Source organism: Schistocerca nitens, chromosome 2 (genome assembly GCF_023898315.1).
Source record: "Schistocerca nitens isolate TAMUIC-IGC-003100 chromosome 2, iqSchNite1.1, whole genome shotgun sequence".
Lineage (NCBI taxonomy): Eukaryota > Metazoa > Arthropoda > Insecta > Orthoptera > Acrididae > Schistocerca > Schistocerca nitens.
In genome coordinates this window covers 1050237377-1050258898 of record NC_064615.1, presented here as the reverse complement: position 1 = coordinate 1050258898, position 21522 = coordinate 1050237377, and the positions used below count along the sequence as shown (strand labels likewise).

The window sequence follows — 21522 nt, the reverse complement described above, 5'->3', positions numbered from 1 at the left end:
ATACTTTGGTAGTTTGTTCTGTTTTCATGGATATACCATTCTGTTAAATTATGCCAGTTCGTGTATGCTATTAGCTAAGAGCTCTTTCTCGTTGTGATAATGCATAGCCGTTGTCAGTTTACATCTTTCTAATCTTTTTTGGTGAATTTAGGCATTTTGTCGGTGTCACGGGTACCCCCATTCCGTGGGCGCATCTTCAGCAGTATCAATATCCGCATGATACAATACGGTGCACAGTCTAGCGCGTATTAACAATATAAGCTTCTGTGGCTTCTCGACAGGTAAGTGGTAATGACAACATTTTGGTTGACACAAAAGTTTAGCCATCTTCATAAAAATATTAGCGGTGTCAACATTTTTACTGCGATTACGTGCTCCTGACATTACAGCAGAGAATAAGGTCGTTGTAGTGTAATTAGCTCTATTCGTAGCGCACCGCTATATTAAAAGACTAGCTGTCACTTGTACATCGCTATTCATTAGAATACGATACCGACGAATGTATCTTGTACACTAAATAGTTTACCTCGTCCGAAGAGAATATGTTACACCTTCTGCTCAAACTTAACCATAAGTCCAAGCTGACGAAGAGTGGCGTTTCCTTTTACCTCATAACCAGTATTTCCGCATTGCTCACGTTATGCAATATATATCTCCACGTTTACCAGTGAGCTATTGTGTATGTACACACATCAAAAGAAGTTTTGCATCACCTTGGTACCGAGAGTTCCGGAACCTGTACAGAAAATTGGAATAAAGATCAACATAAACATCATTTCCGCCCTTGTTATAGCTCATAAAAAACAACACATAGCGTATTGTACCACCATAAAGCGAGACATTCAGAGGAGGTGGTCCATATTGCTGAACACACCGGTACCTCTAATACCCAGTAGAACGTCCTCTTGCACTGATTAATGCCTGTATTCGTCGTGACATACTATCCGGCACTATTGGTCCAGATTGTCCTACTCATGAACGATGATTCGGCGTAGATCCCTCAGAGTGGTTGGTGGGTCACGTCGTTCATAAACAGCCCTTTTCAATCTGTCCCAGGCATGTCTGATTGGGTTCAAATCTGGAGAACATGCTGGCCACTCTAGTCGAGCGATGTCATTATGCCGATAGAAATCATTCAGAAGATGTGCACAATGTGGGCGCGAATTGTCGTCCATGAGGACGAATGCCTCGCCAATATGCTGCCGATATGGTTGCACCATCGGTCGGAGGATGGCATTCATGTATCGTACAGACGTTACGGCGCTTTCCATGACCACCAGCGGCGTACTTCGGCCCCACATAATGCCACCCTAAAACAGCTGAGAACCTCCACCTTGTAGCACTCGCTGAACAATGTGTCTAAGGCGTTCAGGATGACCGGGCTGGCTCCACACACGTCTTCGACGTTTGTCTGGTTGAAGGCGTAAACGAGCTCATCGGTGAAGAGAACTTAATGCCAGTCCTGAGCGGTCCATTCGGCATGTTGTTGGGCCCATCTGTGCCGCGCTGCATGGTGTCATGGTTGCCAAGATGGACCTTGCCATGGACGTCGGGAGTGAAGACGCACATCATGCAACCTATTACGTACAGTTTGAGACGTAATACGACGTCCTGTGGCTGCACGAAAAGCTTTATTCAACATGGAGGCGTTGCTGTCACGTTTCCTCCGAGCCATAATCCGTAGGTAGAGGTGATCCACAGCAGTAGCAGCCCTTTGGCGGCCTGAGCGAGGCATGTCATCGACAGTTCCTGCCTCTCTGTATCTCCTCCATGTCCGAACAACATCGCTTTGGTTCACTCCGAGACGCCTGGACACTTCTCTTGTTGAGAGCCCTTCCTGACACAAAGTAACAATGCCAACGGAATCGAATAGCGGTATTGACCGTCTAGGCATGGTTGAACTGCAGACAACACGAGTCCTGTACCTTCTTCCTGGTGGAATGACTGGAACTGATCGGCTGTCGGACCATCTCCGCCTAATAGACGTTACTTATGCATGGTTGTTTATATCTTTGGGCGGGTTTAGTGACATCTCTGAACAGTCAATGTAACTGTGTCTGTGATACAATATCCACAGTCAACGTCTATCTTCAGGAGTTCTGGGAACAGGGGTGATGCAAAACGTTTTTTGATGTGTTTATATTTGGGCTTCATCATTTGGTTGCTAAATGTTATGAATTTTTGGAAGTAGCTTTTCCTCTGTGTAAGATAGCTAAAGAGCAGAAAGGCTTGGAGGAAGTGGATGTGACATTCTTCTGAACACTTCTATTTATTACAATTTTAAACGCAGCAAACATTTTAAAATCGCAAGATCAAGAGTAAGACAAATAGTTACTGTAATTCTTGACACAACAAACGATAATGATACTAATAATGACACACAGTTTCAAACAGTTGATCCCAGTGACTTAGGTCAGTTGAACGTATAGAGTTGAAGCCCGAGCTAGTAGACAGATAAATGATTTTGAGAATGTATCACCTTAAATCACGTAATATTTAACACTCCATTCATGAACTATGGAGCCCACACTACATGTATGTTTACCAAGAGAACAAATTTGCTTCCATAAAATACACTACTGGCCATTAAAACTGCTACACCACGAAGATGACGTGCTACAGACGCGAAATTTAACCGATAGGAAGAAGATGCTGTGATATGCAAATGATTAGCTTTTCAGAGCATTTACACAAAGTTGGCACCGGTGGTGACACCTACAACGTGATGACATGAGGAAAGTTTCCAACCGATTTCTCACACACAAACAGCAGTTGACCGGCGTTGCCTGGTGAAACGTTGTTGTGATGACTCATGTATTGAGGAGAAATGCGTACCATAAAGTTTCCGACTTTTATGAAGGTCGGATTGTAGCTTATCACTGTGGCGATTTATCGTATCGCGACATTGCTGCTCGCTTTGGTCGAGACCCAATGACTGTTAGCAGAATATGGAATCGGTGGGTTCAGGAGGGTAATACGGAACGCCGTGCTGGATCCCAACGGCCTCGTTTCATTAGCTGTCGAGATGACAGGCATCTTACCCGCATGGCTGTAACGGATCGTGCAGCCACGTCACGATCTCTTAGTCAACAGACTGGGACGTTTGCAAGACAACAACCATCTGCACGAACAGTTTGACGACGTTTGCAGCAGCATGGACTATCAGCTCGGATACCATGGTTGTGGTTACCCTTGACGCTGCATCACAGACAGGAGCGCCTGCGATGGTGTACTCAACGACGAACCTTGGTGCACGAATGGCAAAACGTAATTTTTTCAGATGGATCCAGTTTCGGTTTACAGCATCATGATGGTCGCATCCGTGTTTGGCGACATCGCGGTGAACGCACATTGGAAGCGTGATGGTATGGGGTGCCATTGGTTACACGTCTCGGTTACCTCTTGTCCGCATTGATGGCACTTTTAACAGTGGACGTTACATTTCAGATGTGTTACGACCCGTGGCTCTACCCTTCATTCGATCCCTGCGAATCCCTACATTTCAGCAGGATAATGCACGACCGCATGTTGCAGGTCCTGCACAGGCGTTTCTGGATACAGAAAATGTTTGACTGCTGCCCTGGCCAGCATATTCTCTAGATCTCTCACCAATTGAAAACGTCTGGTCAATGGTGGCCGACCAACTGGCTCGTCACAATACGCCAGTCACTACTCTTGATGAACTGTGGTGTTGTGTTGAAGCTGCATGGGCAGCTGTACCTGTACACGCCATCCAAGCTCTGCTTTACTCAATGCCCAGGCGTATCAAGGCCGTTATTACGGCCAGAGGTGGTTGTTCTGGGTACTGATTTCTCGGGATCTATGCATCCAAATTGTGTGAAAATGTAATCACATGTCAGTTCTAGTATAATATATTTGTCCAATGAATAACCATTTATCACCTGCATTTCTTCTTGGTGTAGCAATTTTAATGGCCAGTACTGTAGCATTGGTACACTAACGAGACACAGGTCCCGGTAAAACACATCGGCTAAGTCTATCAGCAGCGCCCGACCCCGTTTCCAATACAAGCTGGAAGTCTTTCTTAACCACTTATGAAAACGTAACGAGGTTCAAGGGCTGCAGCGCTGACGCCTGTACAAACCAAATGGTTAACGCGGCGGTACAGCTAGCGGCGTGACGCAGGAAAGCGAGCCGGTTCATCGACCCTCGCAGACTGACAGTTGGATCACCAGGGAGAGGCGGCATGGGGCCGGCAAGGGTCGGCAGCCAGCAGACGGCGCCACGCTCGCAACGCTCCCGGCGCCACGTCACAGCGAGTGATGACGAGGAGGCGCGGGCATTCAAGTCGGCGCAACTCGTGGCCACTTAATGTGGGCACACTCTGCTTTTTTAATGATATTGTTTATGTACGGGGGCTATCCACAAAGTACATTACGTTTTCGTGTGCGTCCGTTAGGGGCGGGGCTAGCGCGGCCATCTTGGTGTCATGGCATTCCGCCGCTCAGTCGGCATCCTGTCGTGCGAGTGAGAGGTTCGTGCTGTACTCCGTTGAGTTACTGTGACAGTTTGAAATGTCAGCGTTAATTGAAAATGCCGCGAAGTGTGAAGTGCGTGCTGTAATAAGGTTTCTGACTGCAAAAAACTGTACACCGATAGAAATCTATCGGCAGCTTTGCGAAGTGTATGGGGTCTACATAATCACTGAAGGTGGAGTGCGTCAATGGGTCATAAAATTTAAAAATGGCCGAACTAACGTTCACGACGAAGAGCGAAGTGGAAGACCCAGCATAGTGACTGCCGAACTTGTCGAAAAAGTCGATGCCGCTGTCCGCGAAAACCGTAATTTCACAATAACGGAACTCTCTATGAGTTTTCCACAAATTTCACGAAGTTTGTTGCACGAAATCATTACCGAAAAGCTTGGTTACCACAAGTTTTGTGCAAGATAGATACCAAAACTCTTGACAGAGACTCACAAAAATCAGCGAATAGCTGCAGCGTTAACGTTTTTGGACGCTTGCGAGAAAGATGGCGACTCATTACTCGATCGCATCGTTACTGGTGACGAAACATGGGTTAAGCATGTGAACTGCGAGACAAAATTGCAGTCAGTGCAGTGGGGGCACACAAGTTCCCCCCAAAAACCCAAGAAATGCATGCAGACAATGTCGGCAAGGAAGGTCTTTTGGGATAGAAAAGGTGTGATTTTTGTGGATTTCCTGGAAAGAGGCACTACAATAAACTCTCAAACGTGTTGCCAAACTCTGCACGATCTCAGATGAGCAATACAAAACAAGCGCAGGGGAAAGTTGGGCTCAAAGATCTTGCTGATACACGACAACGCCCGGGCCCACACGGCAAATGCCACTCGTGAAGCTCTCGAATCTTTTAAGTGGGAGTTGTTTCCTCATCCGCCGTACAGTCCCGACCTGGCACCGAGCGACTTGCACTTATTCCCAGCAATGAAGAAGTGGTTGGCTATGCAGCGTTTTGATGACGACGCACAGCTTCAAGAAGAGGTAAACACGTGGTTGAAGGCGCAGGCGGCCGAATTTTACGACGCATGAATTTCCAAACTCGTCCATCGCTACGATAAGTGCCTTAATTTAAATGGCAACTATGTAGAAAAGTAGTATTTAAGTGTCGCTTTCATCTGTATATAATAAAAAAAATTTCCAATACTTTATTTATTTTTAATTCCAAAACGTAATGTACTTTGTGGATAGCTCTCGTATTGCTCCATACTGCTGAGGTGATGTGTATGCTGGTGTTAAATGTTTTCAAATGTAATACGATTGATTTTATCATTCCGACAGCGGACGTTCTAATTATACCTTGTTCAAAATTTTCTGCTACTCAGTCCTACAAGATGAATAGCAAACTGTAGTTCTTTATACATAAATTGTTTAATGTCTGCTCCTACATTCTGCTCATTGTGGTTTCGGTGATTTCTCAAATTAACTGTCCTTTTTATATGGTAAACAGACGCCGATTTCTTCGTTACTAGTTCATGTTTGTAAAGCGTTATGTACAGTGTGGCCCATGGATTGCTGACTCATTTAATATTCTCGCAACACTTTTATTTCTAAAATGAAAATTTTCAAGTTTTTTACAAAGTCATATGGTCCATGAGAATGTATGTCACTTCATCACGTGTTCAACATCCACTCAATTGCAGAGGACAACTTAGAGAAGCCGAGTACACATATTCCTCAGAGCTTTGTGGCACAATTCTTCATTCAGCTCGTTGCACTATTACACTATCCTGACACACATTGCCATATTAATCTGTGGTCCAAAATTGAACAGTTTATTTTTAAATGCCCGCATCTCGTGGTCGTGCGGTAGCGTTCTTGCTTCCCACGCCCGGGTTCCCGGGTTCGATTCCCGGCGGGGTCAGGGATTTTCTCTGCCTCGTGATGGCTGGGTGTAGTGTGCTGTCCTTAGGTTAGTTAGGTTTAAGTAGTTCTAAGTTCTAGGGGACTTATGACCACAGCAGTTGAGTCCCATAGTGCTCAGAGCCATATTTTTAAATAACCCTACAAAAAATCACTTGAGTATAAATCTGGACTTGAAGGAGGCAGAAACAATCCCCATTATGGTGGCACATTGGGTAATGATGAGATATCACACGATTGTCGAATATTTATTGTAGAAAGTCTAGTACAGCATTGGCTGTATGAGGTGCTGCGCCATCTTTCATAAACTACTGCCGCTCGTTGGAAGACTGCTGGCACGGAGTCATTTTCCAACATTGATCGGTATTCACAGTTTCACTGAAAAACAATGGTCCACGACTGGGTTGGGTTACCCACACTGTCACTTTATCCACAATTGCGTCTTTTCATGCACATGAACATTTTTCGTTTTTTCTCTACCCCAAAATGAAATATTTTGTTTGTTTTCTGTTCCAATGAGATGGAAATAAGCTTCGCCTGAGAGCAAAGTCTTGAACATTATTTCATCATTTCTTTGTGCCCATAATGAATACTCCAGTCTTCTCTGTTTAATCTTCTCAGTCAGCTTCCGTAACAGTCATTTTGCAAGGGGGGAGTTTGAGACCACTCTGCAAAATTCTTTGTACAGAACGACGAGGCATTCCCATTTCCTTGCTGATCGCCGAGATGACTTGTTTGGACTTAGTTATATGGCTATCCGTAGCATTGCGACGTTTTCCGAAGAAAGAACAGTCGGTGCCCGAAGTTGTTTCCCTTACGATAAACCATCTTCTTGTTGAAATTTTCTCGTTAATCGGAGAATTGTGTTCCTTCGTGGAGCTCAACGCGTGTAAAATATTGCCTTGAATCTCCCTTAGGCTGTTGCGATGCACCACAAAGGAGAACTGCCTTAACACGCTTCTAAATAGATAAATGTCCATGCTCGGCCATGACGAAAAGGTAACTGCGAAACAAAGAACTGGTGACATTGTGGCAACACGACCCGTACTGACATTTCTATGAAAAAAAGAAACACGTGCGAGCGAAATGTTAATGATTATAACCAGTGATAAAATTTTTATTCAGTTTTAAAATGTGTCAACTTTTCGTGCTCCACCTTGTTCCAAGTCCATTTATTTTCTGTTGCAGCTATAATTTTTGTTCCGTTAGAAAAGAGACATATACCAAAACTTTAAACGTACCCGTCTCAGTTTAAAGAAATATTGTTCAAAATTTGTAAGTATGCGAATTGTAAAACTCGTATAAAGAATATTTTAAGAGTGTGCGTCACATCGTAAGTTGGGCTACCGCGAGTTATCAATAGGAGACTAGAAAATATAGGGAAAATTAACAGTAGTTCCAGAATGGTAATTTTATTGGCGTTATATATGAAGATCCACAGTAGTTACAACAGTGATAATGGATACTGCAACAAACTGAAACTGATGTGAGGTGATTTATTAAAGATAAATGTGTCACCGCATGTAAGTTGATTTATACTTATGAAGTATCCATTCACAGATATTGATTGATGAAGTCCAGGTGAGCAGATACTCTGGTGAAGACGGACGGAGCGCCTTCGTATCCACACGGGTCTATTCCCCAGGAAACGACACCTATCAGTTCGTTGTTCTGCGCCAAGGGGCCGCCAGAGTCACCCTGAACACACAGAGACAGGAGATGAACAGCGAAGTCGAAAAATCTCAGCATTTCTAGAAAAATTAAACCTAGGACCTTTTATAGGTACTACACCTGGTAACGGATAGCTTCGCAACCAACACTGTAATGAGTAAGAGGCAGACGAGTGAAAGTAGTTCATATGCTCACTAACGCATGAGAGTACATTGAATTTTTTTCCTCGTTTGATAAATGCAAAATGAAGGGGAGTAATCCTAACGATATTCTGGACTAAACGTCCTGAAATATTTTTGGTACTTACACTGCATGTGGAGATGCCATCATAGAGAGGTCCCGTACAGACCATGGTGTCTGTAAGCGGATTTGATCCCATATTCAGGTCGTCTATGTTTTGTCTGCATGTTTCGTAGTCAATGATGGTGACGTCAACAGTCTGCAGAATATCAGGTGTGAAGGCCGTCTCCGTTGTACCCCAGCCAGAAACGACAGCGGTTGATCCTCCTACCAAAGACAAACCAAAAATTCGTAGCAGACATAGCATACTCACGGTAATAGGCTGGACAGTCAATTGAGATTCTTAACTGTATACATGGGAGTATTTGCATGTAAATGACTTACAGATAATCGTGGTTTGCACGTAGCTGTATTGTCACTCTATGAAACAAACAGTTTCGGTCAGAAACGAACCATTCTTAAGTAAACGACGTTACACAGGTTATGTTACACACTTATAGAGGTTAGTAGATCAAGTTACACAGAAATCCACGGCATGCAACGTCGTCCAGCGACGATACCTAGCGTCAAAGTTAAATGCACCAGCGCCTGTAATTGCATTTATAGGTGGAGCAAATAAAAGTGGCCCGGGCGAGTGGCAGCATTAACGGACGAGGAAAGACCTACAGTTACTTATAACAGGATGGAGCAACTGCTCATTTACCCGGCCGAATCTTGGATCACATTTGCACAGTCTTTATGCCTGACACAGTTGTTGCCAGGAGTCATTCTCGTCGCGGTCCTAGATTGCTACCCAGGTCACCTGATCTGTCAATGTGCGATTACTTTGTGTGGGGAGCTCTCAAGCCTAAAGTGTATCGCAACAAGACTCATAATATTCAAGAACTGCAGCAGAACATTTCGGATGAGACTGCAGCAATTACAGCAGCCCAGCTTCGAACTATCTTCAGCAACTTGCTGACCGGGGCTCAAAAGTGCCAAGAGATAAATGGTCTACACATTCAGCATCTACTATGGTCAGGTTAGTACTGTAATTCCTTTCCCCTACTGTGTTTCTTTGTATCCTGGAAGTGTGTTTTCCGGACCACTTTTACTTTCTCCAACCTATATGTAGAGGGTGATTCTCTGACATCTCTGACAGTGGTATAATGTACAGGTAGTGTTGTTGTTAAGATTGTAGGTAGGCAACTTTGAGAGGTGGCAGTACGGACTAAAACAAAAAAAAGTGTAGTAAATATGGGCTCTAAAATTCATACCTTAAGAGCCATGAGTATATGTTCGATAGAGCAGATGTGTTTCACAGCAGCAAAGGTGAACAAGTGCCGACTGCTCCTCAGGTATGCATTTGAGAGTCCATGTTCACCAGATTTTGTGTCTTGTCGTGGTCTATTCTACGAAATCTGAAAGTTGCGTAACCTATAATCGTAGCAACAACAGCACCGGTCCTTGCATCATTCGACTGTCAGTAGTGTGAGCATAATTTTCGCTAGTAACTATCGAATCGCTCGTTTGCGAACGAGAGACCCTTACTACACATTGATACATTCACCCATCTCCAACGTCCTTGAAAGTTCGTGACATCATCACGGAATCACCCTGTATGCACATACATTTACAGGCGACAGCTCCTGTATCCTGACGCTCTGTATCGTCGTTGTTCCGGGCACGGATTCCTACGTCAAACATGATCTAATCTCCTCTACAACCTCTAGAAGTGTGTAACATGAATTGTGATACACACTGTGTAGCGTGACCCCATAATCAGATGCATGACAAATCATAAGTGGTGCCATGAACCAAGATGTTAATTCAGTTATAGTAGTGGAACACATACAGTACATAGAAGATACTGTGGCTCATCAAATCCCTAGATTGAAATGTCATGTGATCATGGGTCTTAAAAACATGAGCACGGATGGTAGTACGAATATCTTAATACAAGGAAGTTTCTCTTTGCAACATACGTCTTACAAGTGAGGTAACAGTTACAGTTCTTATTTTGCATACCTTCAGGTATTGAATCAGCGCTGGGTAAGCTGATGACTTGGGCATAATCGTCCAGCGTCAACGAAGACTGCAGTATGAAGACAGCGATGTCGTTTGCAGCTACGGCGAGACCGCTAAAGGAGAAAAAATCATTTTCTGTTATTAGCTGCCTCCTTAATATGTAACCATAATGTCAATTTTAAAAAAGATTTCGTCGAACACTGCTCTACTGGTCTAACGACGGGACGGCGCCGGTAGTCATCAATGATTTCGTCCCAGTTTACAGTAAATCCAGGGCTTCGCCAGATCAGAAAGTGGGCGTTCCATATGGCAAAGCGCTTATAAAAAACAGCATTTTTGACACGTATGGGGACAGGCATGAGGCACGTAAGCGAGCGTAGTTTCCAGACAGTGGTTGGAGCAGCAAGAAGAGTTCGGAACCGTAATCTGAGGGTCGCGTAGTCGAGTCCATATGCACAGAGGCTTTTTACTTTCAGTTTTACGTTACTTATGCTGCAAATAAAACGAAATATTGCTTCATTATTCTATACTAATACTAAAACTGTAAAACCTTTCTATATGTTTGTATAAGATGATCTCCAAAGCTACTAAACGAATTTTCATGGTATTTTCACAGGTAACTTGAGTGTAGCTTGGAGCAACATGTAGGCTTCATTTCATCAAAATCGCATCACGGTTATTTTTTCTTTACTGTTATGTCATCACACACACACACACACAAAGACACACATCCTTGTGGGCAGCGGGTGGGCTGTCAGTAGATACACTTTGTCATTCTACAGCCACATAAAAGTAAAATTTAAAAAAACGTATTATAAAAGCTGGACATGGTGATTAACAAAAATAAACGCTTTGTACGAAAAAAAAGACAAATCCTCGGTTACATAAGTTAAAACAAAAAAGTTTGATTTGGTGATTAATTAAAATACATACACAGACGAATGAAAAATGAATGTCACACAAGAATATATAAATCACATAGATAATTGCATACAGTAAAACGGAAAGGCCGATGTGACTGAATCGGATAACACGGAAAAATGATAATGTGACTTAAAGTTTTGCCCAAGACGGTATTGTCTGTTTGTTTGAACAAGCTACACTCCGAATCTACTAGACGAATTTTCATGAGGTTTCCACAGATAACTTGAGCGTAACGCGGGGCAACGTACGGGCCTTATTTAATCAAAATCGGATAAAAAAAAGCCGCAATTTAAGGTTTGCGAGTCTGCTACGCTCACAATGGAAACTCTTCACCGCATACTCCTCAGATTTTGTGGTAAGACAGCCCAGTGGGTAGCCGGCCGAGGTGGCCGAGCGGTTCTAGGCGCTACAGTCTGGGACCGAGCGACCGCTAGGGACGCAGGTTCGAATCCTGCCTCGGGCATGGATGTGTGTGTTGTCCTTAGGTTTGTTAGGTTTAAGTAGTTCTAATTTCCAGGGGACTGATGACCTCAGATGTTAAGTCCCATAGTGCTCAGAGCCATTTGAACCATTTGAACCCAGTGGATAACCCGTTAAAAACTGAGCACAGATCAAGCATGAAGACAGGAGGAAAGTGTTCTGAACTTTGAGAAATGAAGCAATATCGAAACAGTGAACAGTCCAAACTTAGGAAGAGCAACGTCTTACGAATTTAAAAATTCATGACATCGTAGTTATGAGGTCATACTGTTGAAATGCAAAGGCGCAGATCCGTGTTCAAATGTTGGCCATGTCCATTTTTTCCTCAAAATTATGAACTCTCCGTCCGGTCACTGATGTGCCTGTTCGCTGTATTCAGATTTGTATCTCTGTAGCAGTTCAACGTCCGTTTACAGCGAGAGGTGTAAGGAAGGAATTTTCAGAGTTACTCGTACGTACCTCCTATTTGCTCCACGAAAGTATCACATGTTATGACTCTTGCGTTCCGTTTTAGAAGTTTTTAGTCTTAAATTCGTTTGTGGTGGAAAGGTCACACCCGTTTGTTGTTTTCATTTCTGTGAGAGGTCCATGCGACATCTCGCCTGCTCTCACTATTCATCGCATTTATTTGCAACGGTAATATGTTCTCACCACGCGACTCATTTTCTATAACTGAAGTATAGAATTACAGTTGCCAAGAATACAGAAGGAGAGCTGACACGTCAACGACCGGACGGAAAGTTCATAATTTTGGAGAAAGAAAAATTATGGTACGAGCGAGATTCGAACACAGATGACAGATCCCCGCCTTGCAGTCAAACACCATGACCACACAACCACAACACCGCAGATCTGGCTGTTTGATATATGTTCCACATATTATGCTTGGACCGTTCACTGTTTCTATTTCGCTGCTTTTTCACAGTTCAGTATAGCTTCTTCCTGTTTTCATACATGACCCGTTTTGTTAAACCTCGTCGCCAGTTTTGTAACGGTCTCTTCGCTATTGCTGTGGAGGCCGAGTTGCCACTGTTGTTACGATAGGCCGAGTTTGTGAGCTCGTGAAACGGCGTTTGACGCCGCACCCCGCTCAGACAATTTCTCCGTGCCACTATTACACAGCTATGCCACAGTGGCAGGTAACAGGACAGGAGAACTAAGGTTCTACAACACTCCAACAAATTAGTAACAAAGTTGCACAAATCAGTTAAAAGGATTTACTTACCTTGGTGACTTGTTCAATAATGAAGTCTGCAACACTGCATGTAATATAACACAAAAAAGGCCCTCAATGGCTAAGTGCACAGAATCGTTGGTAAACTTCAAAGTACATAGTGTCCCGGCCAAATGACAAGCGCCGGCACGAAGGTCGAGAACGTTACAGTAGAGAGGGCTGTGATACGGCGTCAGCCAATAGCACGCTGACTAGGACGTTACAAGAGCGACCTCCACACGAAGAGAATAAAAACGACGTTCCGCCTAGCCTCGGCCGCACTAAAAGACGAGCAGTGACTTACGAACTTGTGTGATCTGTTATTGTTTACATGGAAATTGTATACATCGAAGGACATTGATTATCTGCATGTCGCCAATTGCTTGCGACGCCAACATTGTACATCCGCTAAGTTAAGTATTGTCAATTCAATTACTGTATTAAATTCTATTAATATGATTTACTTGTGTGTTATCTATCTATCCGAGAAAACAGCTTCCTAGGCTCCCCATATTACACGAGTAGGCCGGATTCCACACATAGCAAATGCAATTTAAAATGACTGTTCACGTCTAAGAAATCACTAAACAACGTTCCTTGTCTAACTCAGCCCTGGACGATGATCTATAACCAAGTGGGCGAGAGCTGCTTTTATCTCTTCTGTGAAGGCTTCTGTCCGTTGTCGGTCATTGGCGGACTGCACTCGGCCGGCAAATGGCCGATGAGATGTCGATATCTTCATCATCAGCGCCGCCCTTGGCGCTGGTGGAACTCACGCGAGTGGCGAGTCTCTACGGCCCTGTCACCAGCTCGCATCTTTGAGCCTGTGGTGCTTTTGCCCTGGCTGTGTCTTGTTCGTATGGCACAGCATTCTGTGCTCAGCTTTTGACACGCTACCCACTGCGCCATTTTACCACTAAATCTGAGGGTGTTGTAATGTGGTGTTTCCCATGTTAGTACACTACTGACTGCTTTTGCTCCCGAGTACCACCTTTCTGCCACCTTAACCTATCTAAACAAGACAAACTCGTTGCTGAGCTACTGCAGGCTGGTCCACTACATTACGAGGGTCAACAAAACAGATGGTATTGCTTAACTTTTTGGAAAGTGAGTGAAATAAAACATTCTGTTAAATTTGGAATGAAATGCTTTGTTAAAAAAAAAAACTCTTTTATGCTCGTTAAAAGCCACGGATAATTTTTCTCAGGGCGCTATCGCCAGAGATACACTACTGGCCATTAAAATTGCTACACCACGAAGATGACGTTCTACAGACGCGAAATAGAACCGACAGGAAGAAGACGCTGTGATATGCAAATGATTACCTTTTCAGAGCATTCACACAAGGTTGGCCCCGGTGGCGAAACCTACAACGTACTGACACGAAATTTTCCAACCGATTTCTCATACGCAAAAAGCAGTTGACCGGCGTTGCCTGGTGAAACGTTGTTGTGAGGCCTCGTGTAAGCAGGAGAAATGCATACCATCATGTTTCCGACTTTGATAAAGGTCGGATTGTAGCTTATCGCGATTGCGGTTTATCGTATCGCGACATTGCTGCTCGCGTTGGTCGAGATCCAATGAGTATTAGCAGAATGTGGAATCGGTGGGTTCTGGAGGGTAATACGGAACGCCGTGCTGGATCCCAACGGCCTCGTATCACTAGCAGTCAAGATGACAGGCATCTTAACCGTATGGCTGTAACAGATCGTGGAGCCGTCTCGATCCCTGAGTCAACAGATGGGGACATATGCAAGACAACCATATGCACGAACAGTTCGACGACGTTTGCAGCAGCATGGACTATCAGCTCGGAGATCATGGCTGCAGTTACCCTTGACGCTGCATCACAGACAGGAGCGCCTGCGATGGTGTACTCAACGACGAACCTGGATGCACGAATGGCGAAACGTCATTTTTTCGGATGAATCCAGGTTCTATTTACGGCATCATGATGGTCGCATCCGTGTTTGGCGACATCGCGGTGAACGCATATTGGAAGCTTGTATTCGTCATCGCCATACTGGCGTATCACCCGGCGTGATGGTATGGGGTGCCTGCCATTGGTTACACGTCTCGGTCACCTCTTGTTCGCATTGACGGCACTTTGAACAGTGGACGTTACATTTCGGATGTGTTACGACCCGTGGCTGAACCCTTCATTCGATTCCTGCGAAACCCTACATTTCAGCAGGATAATGCACGACCGCATGTTGCAGGTCCTGTACGGGCCTTTGTGGATACAGGAAATGTTGGCTGCTGCCCTTGCCAGCATATTTTCCAGATCTCTCACCAATTGAAAACGTCTGTTCAATGGTGGCCGAGCAACTGGCTCGTCACAATACGCCAGTACTACTATTGATGAACTGTGGAATCGTGCTGAAGCTGCATGGGCAGCTGTACCTGTACACGCCATCCAAGTTCTGTTTGACTCAATGCCCAGGCGTATCAAGGCCGTTATTACGGCCAGAGGTGGTTGTTCTGGGTACTGATTTCTCAGGATCTATGCATCGAAATTGCGTGAAAATGTAATCACATGTCAGTTCTAGTATAATATATTTGTCCAATGAATACCCGTTTATCATCTGCATTTATTTTTGGTGTAGCAATTTTAATGGCCAGTAGTGTAATTCGGATTTTTACCTTAGAGACGGCGCAGTACATCAAACAACCAGTTCTGGTATAATATATTTGTCCAATGAATACATGTTTATCATCTGCATTTCTTCTTGGTGTAGCAATTTTAATGGCCAGTGGTGTAGTTCGGATTTTTACCTTAGAGACGGCGCAGTACATCAATCAACCAATAGATGGCGTCATTAGTTTCGTATTATACCAAAGAACCAACACGGGTCTCTGTTCTTTTTTGTTTCTATTTCTTTTTTTACCTCAAGGACAGAAGTATGTTCAGATGTTTAGATCAACTACGTAACTAAACGCCATAACTTGTCTTTACGAATACAAACTAACATTGAATTTACCTGACGAGAACGTACGCTCTTACTGGTTTTTCTTTGTCTATTTTAAACTTAAAGGAACTGTTTTCCGTGTTTTGATCCGTCCCCCACGCGCATCCTCTATGACCTCATCCCCTTCCCCCACCTTCTCCGCACACTATATATTGTCCGCCGCCTTGATCCCCCTCACCCCCTGGTGTCTCCCTTCCTCTCCACTGCCAACCAGTTGCCGCACCTTTACCATTGTGTCCCTCACTCTCTCCATCTCCACACCCTCCATCTCCTTTCCCAACACAACTTCCACCGTCTACCCCTCCCGGATGATGAGCTTCGCCCTGACATCTACCCTTCCTACCAACTCTAACCCCCTCTTCCTGCCTCCTCCTCAGGGCTCCCTCTCCTCCCCCTCCCTCCTTCTGAGCGGATTTCCCCTCCTACTCCCCCTCCATCTCTTGTGCCTTCTTTCAGTGTCTCTGCCCTCCCTCCTGCCCTGTCTTCCCTTTTCCTCTCCCGCCCCATGTGTCTCCTGCCTCTTCGTGAACCCACGGTTGCCCCTCCTCTCTTCATCCCGCCGCTTCCCCAGCTGCCCCATGCTCTCCCCTCCTTTTCCATCCTCTCTGACCTTTCCCTCGGCAGGTCCCACCTGGTAGTTTTATTCTTCGTCATGTGTGCTCCAAGTGGGTTTTAAGTGTGTTGTTTCGGAGTGTTTCTAATACTGTGGCCAACTTTTAACCTGTGCATGCGCATCCAGTGTCTTCTCTGTGTTTTAAGAATCGCCAACTGTGTTTTTTCACTTTCTGGTGACTTTTTTAACTGTCCCCAATGAACGTCTCCATGTCAGTGTATTTTTACCTCCATTTTCTCCCCTTACTCTGTTTTATGTTCCCCTTTTTTATCTCCTTATGTATGTATTATTTTATTCTTGTTTTAGTTGTGTCACTCGGCTGAAGAGGGTGGATTGTGCTGCTGACAGCCCTCCCCTGCCCATATGGGGCAGGGGAATGAAATCACAATAAAGGAAAAAAAAATTCCGTGTTTTGAATGGTTTCGCCCGGAAAAATTGAATTTATTGGCTAAGTAATGCATAAGGACTCTGTTTTTTAACAAGTGGAGTATGCAAAGACGCTTGTTTAATTTTCTACGCGAAGCACGGGCGTGTAGCTAGTATTTTCATGAAAGACATGTAAAAAAAAAAAGCCGATGGAAAATTTGGGATAGCGAACAAATTTCCTATAAAGTACTGTACTTTCAAAAACCACAAGGATTTTACAAGCAAACCAAAATGTATGGTGAGGCGTACACGAGAACCTCGCATATAAAATTAGATCCTTCCATTATTTTACAGTTGATGATTCACACGTGCTGGGGTTATATTCATCGTAAGAACTGGGGAATTAGTAATTTTCTCGGCATCTTGCACACGTTATAAACACCATAATTTTGCAATTACATCATACAGTTTGGAAGTAACCCTTGTACAAAGCCGCACGAAGGTAAAAATGAAACTAACGGAATATGAAGTTCTATACGCCGTAACTACAGTTCCTTCTCGGAGAGTTGGAGAATCATAGTGAAGGCTGTAGGTAAAACCCTATCAAAAATTTTCCTCTGTCTTTCTTTTCCACGCCTCTTATGAAAATGTTAACAAATGATATATACTGAGCGTTATTACTGTTTATTTGCAGTCTAAGTACCCTCGCACGACCCTGCCGAACTTTGTATATTTTCTAAAGGCTTGGTTGGCTAGAGCTCCTACTTCTGTCTGTTTTATTTCTGGCCATGCCCTGCATATACCATGAATAAGGACGGCATCGGCAGTGAATTGTAGGCGATATCCTCTTATAAGCATCACAAACGAAAATGTATGTTGAACTGAACATATGATGTTCACACTATTCATTATTGTCAAGTTGTTCTGCAAGTTGTGGAATTAATTATATACGTTCTCGATCGCAAACGTCTTCACAGACGTATAACGTCACTGTTCTAACCAGGAAAATATGTTTCATTGCAATGAATCTATAGTCGCTTCAATTGACAGTTCAGGCTGTGTTTTATGGAGAAATATATTAATAGGCAGTGACTGATTATTCGTCGACTATGACAACATCGCAAAATCAAAGAGACTTCAGAGATTTGCCGGATTACTCACCCAGGATAGTCGGGATGTACGATCTGCTCTGAGACTCGAATCTCCTGTTCACTCCCCTCGTTGCTGCTTAAGTCGTAGTCTCCAGCCACAGCCTGTCAGCGAAAGAAAATGGTCTATCACTGAGTGTAGACAGGTTAGGTATTACTGATAATTTGTCACGTCTGCTAAGTGAACTCATTCACTGCATGCATTACTTACTTTCCTTCCGTCTGTTGCTTTCTCATATTTGTATTTTTACTTTACTTTTTTTGCATTAAATATTTCTATTAAGTACTGCATCGTCACTGTAACAACCAACCGTCAGCAGACGAATCGGACATGTAAGGCAGCTATGTTCGTTGCGTAGAAAGTGGAACACAACTTGCCTTTCGACTGGATAGGAGCGTACAGCTGTGGCAAGACAACTCCATTTTCCTACTGAATGTCTTAAAGAAATTGTTGATTTTAAGCATTCAGTCTCGAAGTTAGTAGGTCACATGGAATTACCCACAATTACGTCTGTCTGGCAAAATCCTAAGTTGCAACACTTTTATTCTGCAGCATTAGGTATCGTTCCATAATATCAGGACGAGACGTCTTTTAGATTCGGCTAAAGCCTCAAAATGAAAAAAAAAAAAATCCGAGGAGAAATCTTAATGCAGACATACTGTAATATTCTGTTGTAAGCATACTCACGACGTAGTGTCCAATGTCGACAGCGCAGTGTCCAGCGGTGAGGATGGCATTGCTGGAGATGATGGAGCCGCCACAGTTGTGGTACTGGACGAACAGCAGCACGTACTGCAGGGACACCTGATAGGTAAACTCACCTGCGAAAAAGAACCGTGTCACATTATCCATAAAACCTCTGCCTGAGTTCAAAAAACATTTTGTTCTTTTATCTTGTGGACGTAATTTATGAAATAGGATTGCAGTTATATCAAGTCATTAGTTTGAGTCCGAATATGTGACATACTGAGGTATAGAATGTGTCCATTCCTCAAGATAGTGTTTGCAGTGTGTATCTGTTGTTTGCGTGTGATTGCGAAGGGTACTTCAAGCAGCTCATCGTGTCACCAGTTGCCCTTCAGAAGCACTTTCGCCGTTATACTAGACCCCGAAAAGATCTTGAAAATTATGAAAAACTCGAAAGAAATGTGACACTTTCATTAGATTTAACATCCAGTCATCAGTAACTGTGACTGTACTGCTGGATGTTATGATGGCATATTTTCGTACATCGTAAATTCTATTTTCGACGCTTAGTTTTTGTGTGAATGAGCTTTATATAGAAGTCTACGTGATTTTATGTGAGCTAAGTATTTCTAAGGGTGTAAATTTTTATTAGAGAGAACATCCCGACGAATCTGATTTGTTCTTTCATTGAAATTCACTGTATAGTATATAGCAATGAGTTTAGCTACCCGTTATGAAGTGATAATAATGGAATTCTGAGCACTGAAATGGTGATTGCAGAGGCATAGTAATCATGTACGATAGCTACAGCGGCAAATTATTGGATACCCTAATCTCGCCTTGGTGCAGAAATATATGACGTCATTGGGAGAAGAACAGAAGAAGCTTCCGGTGGAGAGAGGGAAACAACGATGCTCTTTCAGACCACGGAACGGAAATGAAGCCTTTGGATAAATCTCCTTCAGATAGGGCACGTCCTCTACTCAAGGAGTGCTTAATTAGTTTACGCCCATCTATTCACTACATGAAAGCATCTTCGGACGGAAAATTTTTCTTGCGGTGTTGCTTTATTTAGTGAAACTGCTTTTTTACTGTAGGTGTCTTACGTCACTTGAGCGGTATGTGTAAATTTACGCAATAGTATTTTCATTAATACAATTTTCGTTTATTCTTCAGTCTGACTTGCACATTTTTAGTTGAATTGCACGTTTCTGCCACTCTGGATAATCTTCAGCTCTAAAAGAAAAGTAACAATACAGCTTCTGATTCTCTCGAGACAAAGACATGTGCTATACTGGTCAAAAAAAAAAAAAAACAGTCTACGTTGCAAGAGTTTAATTAATAATGACGCATTTCACACGGTTAGCGCATCTTCAAATTCTAGAACAGCGCAGACCGCATTAGCCATATTTAAATGACATTTGTATGATGATATTGAAAGAGAAGCGTGCAATCGTCAAATATGGGCATAGGAAAGCCAAACAGTGGTAATATGCACTGCGAAGGTAGGTTACCAACCAAAAGCAACAACAACAGAGTATAAACGGTAGATTTTGTTCAAGGTGTCTCTCTTAATATGTCTGGTCGTAATGTAATCCAATAATGTTTGTCTCAAGATTACGTCTCACAGCCCAAGTAAGAAGACATACGTGGAAGACAATCCTGATCGATGGTTTGTATTATCTAGACAGAGAAACTTGTTGACAGCCTAGTGATCAATCGATTACATCTAGTGATGGTTTGAAACCGGCATTTCCCATTTGTTTTAATATGTTAGTGAACACAGTTGTGGAGTCATTTACGCTGTCTGCAGAAAATTCTACCTGCACCTCGCTTGACGTGTATCACGCTTATTTAATCGAGTAGTCTCTCTCAAGGGAAGACCCTCAGCAGGTGATACTCACCTCTGGTGGCGTCGTGTCCCCCGTAGATGCGCCCCCTTGAGACAGCGAAGCGGCGAGCTGGTCCAGTGTGGGGTAGACGACGCAATGGCAGAGTCGAACCTGCAGACAAAAGCATCCAGCAGACAGTGAAACAACGAACCAAAGATGTTTCGTTAGTAGTTATAATAACTAAAACTGATCTAGCAAGAAATCTGAGCAGGAGTGTTGACAGGCAGAGTTTTTTCATCCGGGTCGATGTGCGTTTCAGAAATCGACACATTGGCTAGGTCTACCGCTTCTTCCTCGCCACTCCACCCAACCTCCCCAACGCTCTCTCACGGCGGATGAGATAAGCATCGTGGGGTCACGGATTACAGTGGAGAGTATGACTGCGATGGAACACAACAGTGCTGGGTGAACTTGTAAGTTACTGTCAGAGGGTTACTCCCAGATCGTAATGCGAAAACACTGCTCGCAAGGTGACTCTGTCGATACCTCAGATATGATTTACATTCCGCTTCACTTGCCGCAAAAGCTCAGGGCAGCTACAGCTCCACTAAAGACTGTCCTGTTAATTCCAGTGCTGTGTACTGTAAGTACTTACCCAGCACACAGGCGACGAGCGCCAAGACGAGGAGCGTCTGCCTCAGCATCTTGAGGAGTTATTTTGTGGCCTGGATGGTCTGCGGTGGTTTAAATACGCGTTTAAATGATTACTTGTGAGCAGGTGACCTTTACACTGGCCGTCATGTTGAGTAGCTGAAATAATTGGCATCTCAGCTATCTCTGGTACTCCATTCAATGTAACAATAAGTGATTGAAATCTGGTTTTTCCTGACGAACGGTTTTCCATCATCGTGCGATAGCTATTCGTCTTCCATCTCGTTGATGATAAGTGGGCAGAGATTTAGCAGATGACAAGGGTACATTAAGAGGCCACAAGAACGTCCTTCGGACC

At 43.7% G+C, this 21522-nt stretch overlaps 1 protein-coding gene across 1 annotated transcript; it reads right to left on the bottom strand.

Annotated features, from left to right (window-relative positions):
* Positions 1–7914: 7914 nt before the first annotated feature.
* LOC126235531 (trypsin-1-like) lies at positions 7915–21217 on the bottom strand. Its single transcript, XM_049944249.1, has 7 exons — positions 21169–21217; positions 20586–20684; positions 18682–18815; positions 18007–18098; positions 10281–10393; positions 8341–8540; positions 7915–8060 (listed from the first exon to the last, which is right to left on the bottom strand). Exons 1-7 carry the CDS (start codon positions 21215–21217, stop codon positions 7917–7919), a joined length of 831 nt encoding a protein of 276 aa, XP_049800206.1. The 3' UTR covers positions 7915–7916.
* Positions 21218–21522: the final 305 nt, after the last annotated feature.

Coding starts and splice junctions, on each gene's coding strand:
- LOC126235531 (XM_049944249.1), bottom strand. CDS start 21,217: ATGCTGAGGCAGACGCTCCTCGTCTTGGCGCTCGTCGCCTGTGTGCTG. Junction 20,685..21,168: donor GCTCGTCGCCTGTGTGCTGG/GTAAGTACTTAC, acceptor TTTTGTCTGCAG/GTTCGACTCTGCCATTGCGT. Junction 10,394..18,006: donor GTACATCCCGACTATCCTGG/GTGAGTAATCCG, acceptor TTTCTCCTTTAG/CGGTCTCGCCGTAGCTGCAA.